Below are 15,018 nucleotides of genomic sequence, written 5' to 3'. Positions count from 1 at the left end.
AGCAAGCTTCATGCTGAAACTATCTTCTTTCTTTGTCTTTGTGCGAGACTGGGGGAGGAGTTGAGATCCGGTGCGCTAAAACTCTTCTAAGAAGTTGGTGATCGCCTTGGGTCTGATTTTTAGTTTTTGATTTACTACAATTTCACGTGTAGTAAATCAGTTGAACACACGTAATCATATGCAGATAAACATAGAGACACACGCTAAAAGCTGTGAGGTTTCAAGCAATGCTAACCTTAATTATCCGGGTTGTCACATTATCCCCAACTTGAAAGAAATTTCGTCCCGAAATTTAGCATGCAGTTACTGAGGAAGCTAGTTAAGTTGCGTGGTTTACTGGTTTTCCTGGGGTGTCACATCATCCCCCCGTTGATTTGGAATTTCGTCCCGAAATTCTGTTGTAGCTTCAGCCTCAGTAGCAGTTGCATTGTTCTCGAACAACTGGGGATATTTGAGTTTCGTTTGATCTTCTCGTTCCCAGGTGAACTCTGGGCCACGACGGGAGTTCCAACGAATTCGAACAAGAGGGATTCTCTTGTTCTTGAGGACCTTAACATCCCGGTCCGTGATTTCAACAGGTTCCTCGACGAACTGCAACCGCTCGTCGATAGTGAGTTCCTTCACAGGAATGATGAGGGTCTCATCTGACAGGCACTTCTTCAGATTTGACACGTGAAAGACATTGTGAACTGCCCCGAGTTCTGCTGGTAAGTTCAGTTTGTAGGTTACTTTGCCTATCTTTTCAATGATTTCGAATGGTCCGACGTACCGCGGATTGAGTTTGCCCCGTTTGCCAAAACGAACCACACCCTTCAAGGGTGAGACTTTAAGTAAAACCCGGTCCCCGACCTGAAATTCCAATGGCTTCCTACGCTTATCCGCGTAGCTTTTCTGATGGTCGCGAGCTGCCGCCATGCGTTGTCGTATCTGTGAAATCTTTTCCGTGGTGTCCACTATAAGTTCTGGACCCGTGATCTGACTATCCCCCACCTCTGCCCAACAGAGAGGTGACCGGCATTTACGCCCGTACAATGCCTCGAATGGAGCGGCTTGTATGCTGGTGTGATAACTGTTATTGTATGAAAACTCCACTAACGGGAGATGCTTTTCCCAGCCGTTGCCGAAGTCGATGACACATGCCCAAAGCATGTCTTCTAAGGTTTGAATCGTGCGTTCAGACTGCCCATCCGTCTGAGGGTGATAAGCTGTGCTCATGTCTAATCGAGAGCCAAAAGCTTTGTGCATTGCTTGCCATAGTTCTGAAGTGAATTGTGCATCCCGATCCGAAATAATGGAGGTTGGCACTCCGTGTCTCGAACAACTTCTTTCAAGTAGACGTCTGCTAAGGTAGAGAACTTATCTGTTTCCTTAATAGCCAGGAAATGAGCAGACTTTGTGAGTCGATCTACGATCACCCAAATGGTATCATTCCCCCGCTGGGATCTAGGCAGGCCAGTAACAAAATCCATGGAAATTTCTTCCCATTTCCACTGTGGTATTCTGGGTTGCTAAAGTAGGCCTGAGGGTTTCTGGTACTCTGTCTTGACCCTCGCACAGGTCAAACACTTGCCGACGTAAGTTGCGATAAGAGCTTTCATGTTTGGCCACCAATACGTTGATCTGAGATCGTGGTACATTTTATCCGACCTTGGATGTACCGAGTAGCGAGACTTGTGCGCTTCGTCCATCACAAGTTCGCGTAGACCGCCATAAAGTGGGACCCAAATACGCCCCGTTACATAGTAAGCACCGTCTTCCTTTTGTTCTAATCGCTGCCTTGAACCGCGTAAGGCTTCAGCCTTGACATTTTCTGGTTTCAATGCTTCCACCTGAGCATCTCATATCTGAGCAAGAAGACTAGACTGAATAGTAAGCTGTAGTGTTCGTACGCGTCTAGGTATAGTGTCTTTTCGACTGTGGGCGCCAGCCACAACATTGGCTTTGCCTGGATGGTACTTGATGGCGCATTCGTAATCGTTCAGTAGCTCAACCCATCGACGTTGACGCATGTTCAATTCCTTCTGTCTGAAGATATGCTCGAGACTCCTGTGATCGGTGTAAATAGTGCACTTGGTACCGTACAGGTAGTGTCGCCATATCTTGAGTGCAAAAACAACAGCTCCCAGATCCAAATCGTGCGTCGTGTAATTCCGTTCGTGAACCTTAAGTTGGCGCGAAGCGTAAGCAACGACCTTGTCGCGCTGCATTAACACACATCCAAGACCCTGGATGGATGCATCACAATAGAACACAAAATCGTCCGTGCCCTCTGGAAATGAGAGGATAGGTGCACTGCAAAGTCTATCCTTTAGGTGCTGAAAAGCAGTTTCCTGAGTGTTGCCCCAACGGTAGGTGACACCCTTCTGTGTCAGTAGTGTAAGCGGCTGAGCAATCTTTGAAAAGTCCTTGATGAACCGTCTGTAATACCCCGCCAAACCCAAGAATTGGCGTATTTCCGTTGGTGTACGCGGTGCAGGCCAGTTCCTGATCGAATCCACCTTGGATGGATCGACATGAATCCCATCCCTGTTCACCACATGGCCTAAGAAGTGGACTTCACGAAGCCAGAAGTCGCATTTTGAAAACTTGGCGTACAATTGTTCCTTTCGAAGAAGTTCCAAGATAAGACGTAAGTGCTGCTCGTGTTCCTCCTGACTCTTAGAGTAGATCAGAATGTCGTCGATGAAGACAATGATGAACTTGTCAAGATAGGGTTTGCACTCCCTGTTCATAAGATCCATGAAAACTGCAGGCGCGTTCGTTAGCCCAAATGGCATGGCTAGAAACTCGTAGTGGCCGTAGCGAGTTCTGAATGCTGTCTTGGAGACGTCCTCATCCCGGACTCCCAGCTGATGGTAACCGGACCTTAGATCAATCTTGGAGTAGTAACTCGACCCTTGCAACTGGTCGAATAAGTCGTCGATACGAGGAAGAGGATGACGGTTCTTCACTGTGACCTTGTTCAGTTCGCGGTAATCAATACACATCCTGAAAGTGCCATCCTTCTTTTTCACGAATAATACTGGAGCTCCCCAAGGCGAAGAGCTTGGGCGAATGAAGCCCTTATCCAAGAGCTCTTGTAGTTGCTTAGACAGTTCTTCCAGTTCAGTTGGAGCTAAATGATACGGTGCGCGAGCTATAGGTGCTGCTCCTGGAGCTAGCTCGACTTGAAACTCGACCTGGCGATGAGGCGGTAGACCAGGTAAATCTTCAGGAAACACCTGAGGAAAGTCGCGTACAACTGGATGGTCTTCCAACTTCTTTTCTTTCGTTGATGCGTCAGTAACGAGAGCCAAAATTGCGGTGTGACCCTTCCGCAAACATTTCTGAGCCTTCAAGAAAGAGATGATGCCAACCACAACACCACTCTTGTCGCCTTGAACTTCGAGAGGTTCTTGGCCAGAACGAGGAATGCGAACAATCTTTTCTTTGCATAGGATTACTGCTTGCTGTTGCTGCTGGCGACTCTGATTTGCAGGCCGTGGGCTCCTGAATCCTTAGCTTCATGGCCCATCTTAAGACACCTCTGGCAACGTCCCTCGTTGCACTAACCACTGTGGTGTCTGTTGCATTTGTTACACAGTGGGTGAATTCCCCGATATCCACCCTGCCCCTGACCACCAGAAGTTGGCTGACTCGGGCTCTGGTGATCACTATTCTTGCGCTGCTGCTGCGCTTGAGACTGAACGGTAGCGGAACCCATGCTGGAATACCCATCCCATTTCCGCTTGTTGTCACTAGGAGTGGCGGAAGTAGCAGAAGTGGTAGCGGTAGTAGTAGCGCTGATACAACTAGGCAGCCTGTTCTGTTCCACTGCCTGATCCGTGAGGCGATGAGCAAGACGTTGAATGTCTTGGATATTGTCGAGGTTAGCCGATGTAACATGGCTCTGAATCTCTGAGGCTAGACCCTTGAAGTACAATTCGATACGCTTGCTTGGAGGGTCCACCATGGTTGGACACAAGATGGCCAGTTCGTTCGACCGTTTCGTATAAGCTCCAATTTCTGACCCCGTCATTTTCAAATGGTAAAGCTCCACTTCCAACTTGTGGATGTCATCACGCGTGCAGTATTCCGTTTTAATGAGTCCTTTGAATTCGTTCCAGGGGGTGGCGTTAGCAGCTGCCAACCCTAGTATCTGTACTTGCGCGTTCCACCAGGTTAGCGCGATTCCTTCCAAAGTACCAGTGGCGTACTTGACCCTGCGAGCCTCAGGGCATTCACTCATCTCGTATACTGACTCGAGCTTCCCAAACCAGTGGAGTAGTCCCACTGCTCCTTCTGTGCCACTGAATGTGCTTGGACGACAGTCCATGAAGTTCTTGAATGTGCAGACAGGTTGCTGTGCGTTCTAACCCGTTGCGCGAGAAAGATAGGTCAAGGTTAAGCGCGAGAGTTGGGTCACGAGAGTAGGATCTAACATCCTAGGATAGGTTTGCAATAGCAGGTTATACCTCCTGCTTGTGCGGCTGCAAGCGCCGCAGCAACTTGTTCGTTAATGAGAGCCGTCAACTGGGCTTGAGTCATGTTAACACGTCCAGACATGATCTTCATAGTAAAAGTAGCGTAAGTGAGAATGGTTCGCGAGTAGTGCGATGACAGAAGAGTGTAAGCACATAAGTATTCTCATGTAATAGGGTCATGTGTATCTAAGCATACTACGAGCAAAGTTCTATGCATTTCTAGCAAGCAGGTAATAAACATAACCATATTACCTAGGATGTCGAGTCTTGCACGTGGAGCGGAGCGTCGTTGTGGATCGTTGAGAGCACTGTTCTGGTTATAGTCTGGTTTTAATAAAAACGTTTTCCCATATTAAAACCGAGTTCTCTATAACCAATGGCTCTGATACCAATCTGTCACACCCCCAAAATCCACCTGCGGAGTATCACCGCTTGGGAGCGTGACTGACCAGGATCAAGCCACCAATCATATTGAACATGTAATTAATAAGTAAAAGTAAATGCCATTCAATCACCAATATGAAAGGTGTTCCAAAACATAAGTATGTTATCACTGTTTAGCGGAAGCGAATAAATAAAACCCAACATAAATAAGTATGTAATGTCATAAAGTGTTTAACAAACAATCACGATCCAAGCCCACAACGACCAGCTCCTCCCTGTGCAAGCTCCATGTACCTAACGACCTGCAAGGCATGTAACAGAGGATCAACAACTAGTTGAGCGAGTTCACAGAAAGTAAATGCGTAATAGTAAGTTCGTTTGTAACATGTGGCTCTACTGGGCCGATAATACGTTCTATTGGTGGGGGCTTCCCATGTTGTATAACCACTAGACTATTCGTAACCATAAGTATTCTGCATATCTCGAGAACAGTAATACGTACAGTTTACGTAGGTTTTACGTAAGTATCCTTCACAACCGAGGATAAGGGTACGCGGGGGTTTACGTAGGTTTTACGTAAGTGCCTGACACAACCGAGGCAGTAGTGAGTATAAGTTCACGTAGGTTTTACGTGAGTGTCCTTCGCAACCTGAGGACAGTGAATAGCACAAGTATACGTAGGTTTTACGTATGTGTCCTGCACAACCGAGGACGATGGTATGGTAGTCTAGTAACAGTGTCAGTACGAATCTATTCAACCTTATTCTTTCACTTCCATTCCCAAGCCCTGGGAATCCCATGCCTTAGTAAGAGTGTGAACTCACCTTGGTTTGCTCGGCAGATACACAAAAGGTTTCTTGGACTAAGAGTGGTCAACCACGTCCTAAAAGGGTTACCGATAACAGTCAATTCTACGTACACATAAAGCACATGTTTCACGTATAACAAATCATGTATTCCTTATTCACTTATCACACAGTCAAAATACATGTAGCACCCCCGTGAAGTTCAAGCCATACTAGTAAATAAAATAGTATCTAGTGTATACCTAGTTCATAAGCCAATTTATCAAATTAATTTATATATTCAAATCATGCACAGTACATTCGTTGACACACGAAAATATGCAATGCACAAACCAGTGGTCCAGTTTTGACTCGTGCGGCCCAACCAAAAATACCCGTCTACAATCCATTACCCAAAACACATGTGCTCAGACTTATAATACATAACTATATATATACTTAATTGTTGACCCCTTTTATCTATCAATGGAGTCGGCCCACTAAGGAACAACCAAAGAAACTTCGATCCATTCATCACCGCCCACAACAGAATTTGTCCTACATAACATTTAATTTCACCAACATGTGCATGTCTCATATTTATAAAATGATCAATGTTTGCATGTGCGTAGAACACAGATGTCGGCCACTATTATAGATTAAATCAAGTATTTGTCATCACATGAAATCAAAGACTTGAATGGCCCAATCATAATTTCAATAGCATATGCATGTCCAATAATAAAACATCATCGGCTTCTAGAACCTGATTACATAATCGTTTCAGTGAGTTATTGAATCCTGAATCTGTATTTGCAAGAACTATACTACCCGAATTCACATGTTATCACTAAATAATAATCATCAATCTCATTTAATAACACATATAAACAATATTATACAAATTTACTAACCACTAGGTTGATATCTCGAGAAGGGAGAAAAGGTCTCCTGCCGCACACAAACTTGGAAAGATAGGGTTTTAATTTTGAGTTTTTTTTTTTTTTTTTGCTAACTAGAACATAATACATATACATATCAATAAGAGTTTTGGGCGGTTCATGTTGGCTGGCCGTAATGGGCTCAAGCCCATGCAATTTATATAAAGAACACACAAACACAAAACTATATGTGTGTATGCGCTCCAACAAAAGAATCGGCCCAGCTAAATTAATTTAGTGTATATGTGTGTGGCCTGTTGTATTTCCCCAGCCCAACATCTACTTAGCAACTTTTATTCAATCAACATAGTTATGCAATACCAAATCGCCAATACACTTATGTTACCAGTTCCATATCGTCGAATAACATATAATCAGATTCATGCCATATTGTTCCACACACCATTAACCAATATTATTAGCATAATAAAATCTGATATTAGCAATCAATACCCGATTGGCTCATGCATCATTACTCAACCTAAATTCAAGAAACGGCCAGGTGCTTATAACATGTAGCAATAATTTTAACAATTAAGATTATACATGAACATGTCATCAACTAATAATTAATCATAGCTTTAACAATTAAGATTTACTAGCCAAGATCCTTGATAATAGTAGGATATCTCATGAGAGGGGGGGGGTTTGCATCCACTGCCGTCGCTAATGAGGAAGAGGTGAAGGTATTAGGGTTTGCAACTAATATACAATCCATACATTACACCTAACTTACGTATAAAGAAGGAAAGGGATTTGGGCTGGGCTGTCTAAGGTTAACGGGTTCTGATTAGTGTTAGGGGGGCTGGGCCGGATGATAGTAGCATACAGAAACAGTTTAGTAAGTTGGGCCGATTTCTTTGTGTGTGAATATGGGTATCAACATCAAGAAACAGTTTAGCGGCGGCCCAATGTTACATGTTACAAGTGCGGCCCATTTGTGTAAAAAATAGTTTGCGGCCCAACCAATTGATTCTAAATTAATTGAATGACACACAAAAGTGTTTACAATTTCACGTGTAGTAAATCAGTTAAACACACGTAATCATATGCAGATAAACATAGAGACACACGCTAAAAGCTGTGAGGTTTCAAGCAATGCTAACCTTAATTATCCGGGTTGTCACAAAAGACATGAAGATGATTGTGACAACTCGAGTTTCCGATTTTCACTTTCGCATTTATTGCACGTTGACTTTGACTGTTGACTTTGACTGTTTAGTTGTTTGACTTGTTTGACTTGTAACCGTACACGTTATATTATAATGAAACGTATGGTGTTTGCATGATTATGTGTTTGATTGTATAACATAAGACTTGTTTAGAAAACTTAAACTGTTAACACATGAACGAACCCGACGAAACAACAAGTGATTCGCCAAAGAACATCGTGACGAAACAAGATCTGTTTCGTCAACTCCAACTCGACGAAACCCAAGTGTTTCGCCGGCCCAGATTCGACGAGGCCCAATTACGGCCCGGTACATTAAAACGCGTATAAGATGCACGGGACTTCTTACTTCGTTACACTTTCTGCAAACACGAAACCCTAGAACCCCCTTGTGCATTGGTGGCCACGTATTGTCCCGACTTCTTCGGATCCTTGCTAATTCACCCCGTAATCGGTTAGCGTTTAAACCTTGCATGATTATTAGATTATTGTTCTTGCTAGCTGTTGATTAGAAACCTGATTCATTGATGATGTATGATGCTTGATCTGATGTTCAAATCCCTGTTTATTGATAATATGAATTGTGATGAACGGTAAAGAAATCGGTAAACACGGTTCAGTTAGTTTAATCACAAAGATCTAAACTTGTTGTCACATAGGGTTCTGGTATTTTGATCGGAGTACTGTTTAATGTTATAGTTTGATTAATAGAGTGGAACCGTGCTCGTATGATACTCGTTATATGGATAAACTGTTAAGATTGGTGATTGATTCTGTGTGTGATTGATTGAATATCCATGATCTAATGATAGTGATGATCGATAATGTTCATGACGGCTGTTAGCAATAATTAGGGTTTCCTGTGATATTGCGTAACTGTTGAAATTTTAACTGAATTTGCATTAGGACGTAACTGAAACTCGACGTAACTGACTGTCGACAAATCGCATGCCCGACGAAACGGATGTGATGAATCAAAACTTTGTTTCGTCGAGGCCAGTCACGACGAAACGGAATGTGATTCGCCAAGGGGTATCACGACGGAACAGATAGTGTTTCGTCGAAGGGATATAACGACGAAACGGGTGTTTCGTCGAGTGGGTAAAACAGCACAGTAACTTAACCATTTCCGTTAAAACTTAACTGAGTTAACTAACTACTGTTAGATTGATATGCATGACTTGTATGAACTCGAATACGTACAATGTGCTACTTGGTGATTATTGATGCATTGTCCACTGTGATTACACTTACGTGCCAACTTAGTGAATACGAACTAATTATGTATACGTGCGTACCTTAGGACGTGATTGACTTACTTTGAGCACATACCTAGCATACCGAGCAAACCAAGGTGAGTTCACACAGCCAAGGCATGGGGTTCCCAGGGTGGGAATGGGTTGGATTATTTACTTGTACTTACCTAGCTTATGGAACTTAGTTATATGGTCCTCGGGTGAGGAAGGGTTATTGATAAGATACGACGACTAGACTAGTGATACTTATAGAACTGATCTTCGCACACACGCTGGGGTTGGCCGCGATAATATGACTAATCTTCGCACACATGCCTAGGAAGGCCGCGAACTATACACTAAACTTTGCACACATGCCGGGTGGCCGCGATACAAATATACCTAGTCTAGAATACTTGGGAAACTTCCCCTAATCTTCGCATACATGCCTAGAGGGCCGCGATACGAACTAATACGATACATGACTTAATGAACGAACACAAGGCTTACTATACTATTACGATTACTGAACTATTAACTGTGAACTCGCTCAACTAGTTGTTGACTCTCTGCTGCATGCCTTGCAAGACCTTAGGTACTTATGGAGCTTGCACAGGAAGGAGCAGGTCGTTGTGGGACATGGATCGTGGATGCCATGTTATAAACTTAAACATTAGAAACTTATTACTTGCTTTGGTTTTACGCTATGCTTCCGCTACACTTTGAAACTATACTTATGTTTTGAACACCTATCGGATTGAATGATTGGTTTACATTTACTTCTGATTGTTATTAATTACATGTTCGATATGATTGGTGGCTTGATCCTGGTCATGTCACGCCTTCAAGCGGTGGTACTCCGCGTGTGGATTTTGGGGGTGTGACAGATTGGTATCAGAGCCATTGGTTATAGAGAACTTGGTTTTAATATAGGAAAAACGATTTTATTAAAACCAGACTATAACCAGAACAGTGCTGTCACACCCCGACCACGTGGAACATACAAAACGTGACGGAAACGTCGGGGAGTGTTGTAACAGAATCAATTGTTTCAAATCCATGGCAAATGAAGTTTCGTTTTATTGATCAAACATGATAGTTTACATTGTTTAAACAAGAACCAAATAGTACATAACATAAATTAACTAGTTCTTGTCTCGTTTTAAGTCACTAAGGCACAGGTCCGCCGAAGTATATCTTTTTTTGGGTAAAGGGTTACCCCGGTAAATTTTATAAATCACCGATCAAGAGAACAGGGTGTGCCAAGACACTGACACACACTACAAGTCAAGACAACCAAGACTAAACAAAACCCACAACAAGACAACCAAAAACAAAGAACAACCCGAAACAAAAAACACGACCACCGACGAACTATCTATCTAAAATCCCCCCATCGATATGCTTTAACCCGGGTCTTCATTCAGCGCCCTTGCTGGGATCTGCCACCTCGTCACAACTCTGTTGTAATCCACATGCTTTTGAAGCTTGAAATCCATCAACCGAAGCTGGACTGTGTGTTTAATCTTCTCGGCAACCTGACTCACCGAACCATGAATTCTGTTGAAGAGCCTGTTATTGCGTTCTTGCCAAATAAAATACGTCGTAGCCGCTACCACCAACTTACATACCACACGATCTAAGGTATTTGAATTCGAGTGCTGCTCCATCCACTCCAAAATTGAAGCCCAAGATCCAGTAACGGTATCCATATCAACCATAGCCCTTACGTTCATCCAGACCTGCGAAGCAAAATCACAAGAGAAAAAAAGATGATCTCTTGAATCTCGATCGTGCTGGCAAAGAGGGCAGCACATGAGCCTTAAGTTTGTAACACTGCCCGCTTCCCATACTCGCAGCCGGTCCTGCGTTCGCAGCTTATTTTTTATAACCAACCAAAGGTGAAAAGAATGCCGTGGAATACACTGGCTGAACCAAACCATATTCGCCTAGCTAATAGGAGTGTCTCGGGTACGAATATAGTGCCAAACTTCCAACGAGCTAAAATGTCGCTGATTGCCCTCCAAATCCTTCCAAAACGTTAGATCCTGTAACTGAGGACTAGGCATATCAAGGCTCAACCCAATCAAAACTGGATAGAGATCATACCACGCTTGAGGCCAATTCCATTGACCATTGCTGTCAAGCAAATCCGCAACCGAAGAACTGAGATTAAAACCCGCATTTGCAATTCGTCTTGGAGTTATCATCGCCCTAAGAGGACTCAAGTGACACCGGTTGTCACTCCAAGCATTTGTTTGCCTTCCAGACCGAATGACTTTCCAAACGAAAGGCCGAACAATGTTGCGAATGGATAGAATCTTCCTCCACCCCCAGCTCATACTACCCCTACCTTGAATCTCCCAGAAATTCTGATCCTTCACTTTATAATCATAGATCCATTGCACCCATAATGACTTGCGGTTTACCAGAATGCTCCAGATATGGTTAGTGATTAGGGCTCTGTTTACATCCCCAACCCGCCTAATGCCTAAGCCACCCTCCTGTTTCGGTAGACAGACATCATTCCACGCAACCTTAGCTTTAACCTTACCAATATTACCCGCATTCCAGAGGAAGCGACGCAAACGTTTCTCCAGGTCATTTATGACACGAGCCGGGATAATAAAAACTGAGGCCCAGTAGATATGCATTGCTGAAAGAACCGAGTTGATAAGCTGAAGCCTTCCCGCAAAAGATAGAGTTTTTGTCATCCAATTGTTGATCTTTTTGTCCATTCGGTCAACTAGGACTTTACAATGGCTAGCGGTCAACTTTGATGAGATCAACGGCACACCTAGGTATCGAACAGGCAAGGAACCTTCCTGGAAAGGCATAATATTTAGAATTTCCTGTCGAATATGCTGCGGCACGTTACAGAAAAACACCGTGCTTTTTGCAAGGCTCGGAACCAGCCCCGACATTCTCGTGAAATCCTCCAGAGCGGTCTTGATCTTGCTAACCGAATAGGTACTTCCATGCACAAAAATAAACAAATCATCAGCAAACGATACGTTTATTATCTTTTGTTTCTTACAATGAGCATGGTATTGGAACAACGAGCTTGCACTAGCGGCCTTCTGAAGACCTAAAGTGAGCACCTCCATAACAAGAGTGAACAAATACGGGGACATGGGATCCCCTTGACGCAAACCCCGTTTCCCTTTAAAGAAACCGTGAAGGTTGCCGTTAATGCTCAAAGAATATGTTGCCGTGGTGACGCACGACATTATCCACTTCACCATTTTCTTATGCAAGCCAAATTGAAAAAGAATCCTCTCCAAAAACGACCAGCTCACCGTGTCATATGCCTTTTGAATGTCTATCTTGAAAGCACATCTAGGAGGGCCTTTATTTAAGTGATAATTGTGCATCAATTCTTGCGTTAAGAGAATATTATCAGATATCCGCCTACCTGGAACAAAAGCAGACTGATTAATGCTGACCAGCGACTCCAAACTGCCCTTTAATCTGTCCGTAATGATCTTACTGATACATTTATAGAGCACGTTGCAGCAAGATATAGGTCGGTAATCTAGAACCGAGTCTGGCGTCTCCACTTTGGGAATGAGAGCTAAGATAGTATGATTTACTTGTTTCAGCATTTGACCATTGTCAAAAAACTCCAAAACCGCATCCGTTATCTCATTACCCACTATTTCCCAAGCATGCTTAAAGAAAGCCGAAGTATACCCGTCAGCTTTAGTTTCACTTATACTGAACATGGCCTTTTTCACCTCTTCACGAGTAACTTGTCTAACCATACTATTCGCATCATTTTGGTCTACCACATTAACGAAAACATCTGAGTTATAGATGTTCGACACCTGATCCTCCGTGCCCAAAAAAATCGCGTAATGATTGACAAGAGCAGCCACCGCCTCTTCACCTTCAAACCGATTTCCTGCTACATCCCGAATACAATGAATTTTACTTCGGTTGTTTTTGCATTTGACTGAATTATGAAAGAAAGCCGTATTAGAATCCCCAGCACATAGCCACTCCACTTTTGATTTTTGTTTCAAGAAGCATTCCTCATCATAGGCCGCTACTTTAAAATCATGAAGGCATTATTGTTCCCTTTGTCGAACCTCTACATCCAATGGGTTCGAGTCTACCAATTTCTGAACTTCATCTAGGTTCTTGCGCAGCTGAATAACTTTTTTATGCAAGTTTCCTTGTTGAAAAAGGATCTTTCTAAGCCCAGGTTTCAGATTACGCAGCTTATTGGTCACCGAGAACATAGTACAACCAGCAATAGATTTAGCCCATTCACGCTCCACACAAACTTTGAACTCAGGTTTGGATGCTATAAAATTTGCGAATTTAAACGGCTTCGGCTTGAAGGAGGAGTTCACCTTATTCAGCTTCAAGATACAATGGGTGTGATCGGAAACTCGGGATGGATGAAAGATAACAAAGGCATCCGGAAACATCTCCAGATCCTTGATATTGCACATAACCCGATCAATTTTCCTAAGCAAACCAATACCTTCTCTCGGCTTCTGATTCCACGTGAAATGAATTCCATGCCCTTTTACATCAACAAGCTCCGACTGTTGCACACACTCATAAAATTCCCGCATACCTATCGATTGACTAGACGTCCCAAAAGACGAGTCATCAGCATGCAAAGCTGAATTAAAGTCCCCCATAACGTACCAAGCTTTGTCCGAACACAATAGCTTATGCCGGCACAAATCTTCCCACAGGCCCCGACGATCTTGGTAAGTGTTCTTCGCGTAAACAAAAGAACAGAAAACATTCGTATTATCAACTTTAGACCAAATTTGAGTAAGAATGACCTGCTCATTTTGCGCTAAAACCATTACGTCCACCAGCTCATTATTCCAACCAAGAATGATTCTTGCACCCCGCTGACATAAACCTCCGTTTGACGTCCAGCTCCACCGTCTAAAAACTTTGTTACACACACTAGCCAGATTGGTAGCATTCACATGAGATTCTAAAATCGCACAAACTGAAACTTTATTTTCCGACAAAATCACACGAACCTCATTTTGTTTCAGAGATTGGTTCAAACCCCTTATTTTCCATGTAATGAAGCTATCCATTAATACCGTTTTGACCGGGAGTGCTTGCCCCCTCAGAAACCTGATCATGACTAGCATTCTTCATAAAGTTTGCCATCTCCGTCGGAATAATCTCCTCCACCTCGTCATCCCTCTCAGATTGTTGCCCAGTATTATTAGTCACGTTCTTGTTCACCACATTGCCATCTTTCAGCTCTTGCTCACCAATTTCCGATAAAGCTTCAAAGGAATTACGAGATTTAACACTATCCACCTTCTTCATGTTACCATTTACCTCCTTTGTACCTGATGTGCTCGGGTCCGATTTATTAGACTTAGGCTTATATATAAATTTCTGCTTTTGTTTCTTTGGGACAACACCCACTCGAGCCATCTTCCTCTTATCCACGGTAAACCCATCATCATCCACTACTACTTGTTTGGCTTTCTTAGTATCATTCTTCATATTTTCATTCTTCCCGCACGTTTGATTATTATGCCCGAATATGCAACATATCGAGCATCTCTGAGGTTTTATTAAGGAAACTATGTATGTGGAGTATGAATGGAGTCCGCATCGTTGCCCTACTTGTTGTGTCTTTGGTCACACGGTTGAGATGTGTCCAAAGAGGCCAATGAAAAATGTTAGGAAGGACATGCCAACTCGTAATGTTCAAAAGAGCATGCAAGTGAAAAAGGTTCCGAATGTTGATCAGGATGGGTATACTGAAGTTCTTGGGAAGAAAGCTGCTAGAAAGACGGGCATTCCGGTGAATAAACAGAAAAGCAGATTTGAATATCGGCCGGTGGTCTCAAAATCTCAGCCGAAAGGTAATAATGGGCCTTCTTCGATGCCTGTTAAATTGAATAACCCTTTTGATGTGTTAAACCAAGTTGATTCGGGGGAGGGTACAAGTAATAAGTATTCGGGTACGGGCCTGGAGGATACGGATGATGAGGTTGAAGATGTGTATAATGAAATGGATGATTTTATGCAGCAAGGCAC

At 43.2% G+C, this 15,018-nt stretch overlaps 1 protein-coding gene across 1 annotated transcript; it reads right to left on the bottom strand.

Annotated features, from left to right (window-relative positions):
- Positions 1-10,385: 10,385 nt before the first annotated feature.
- Positions 10,386-14,478, bottom strand: LOC110888168. Its single transcript, XM_022135706.1, has 4 exons — positions 14,061-14,478; positions 13,199-13,945; positions 10,971-12,934; positions 10,386-10,721 (listed from the first exon to the last, which is right to left on the bottom strand). The coding sequence occupies exons 1-4, from the start codon at positions 14,476-14,478 to the stop codon at positions 10,386-10,388; spliced, it is 3,465 nt and encodes a 1,154-aa protein (XP_021991398.1).
- Between the last annotated feature and the right edge of the window lie 540 nt (positions 14,479-15,018).

The sequence above is a fragment of the Helianthus annuus genome, chromosome 11 (assembly GCF_002127325.2).
Source record: "Helianthus annuus cultivar XRQ/B chromosome 11, HanXRQr2.0-SUNRISE, whole genome shotgun sequence".
Taxonomy (NCBI): Eukaryota; Viridiplantae; Streptophyta; class Magnoliopsida; order Asterales; family Asteraceae; genus Helianthus; species Helianthus annuus.
This window is presented reverse-complemented; position numbering and strand designations above follow the sequence as displayed.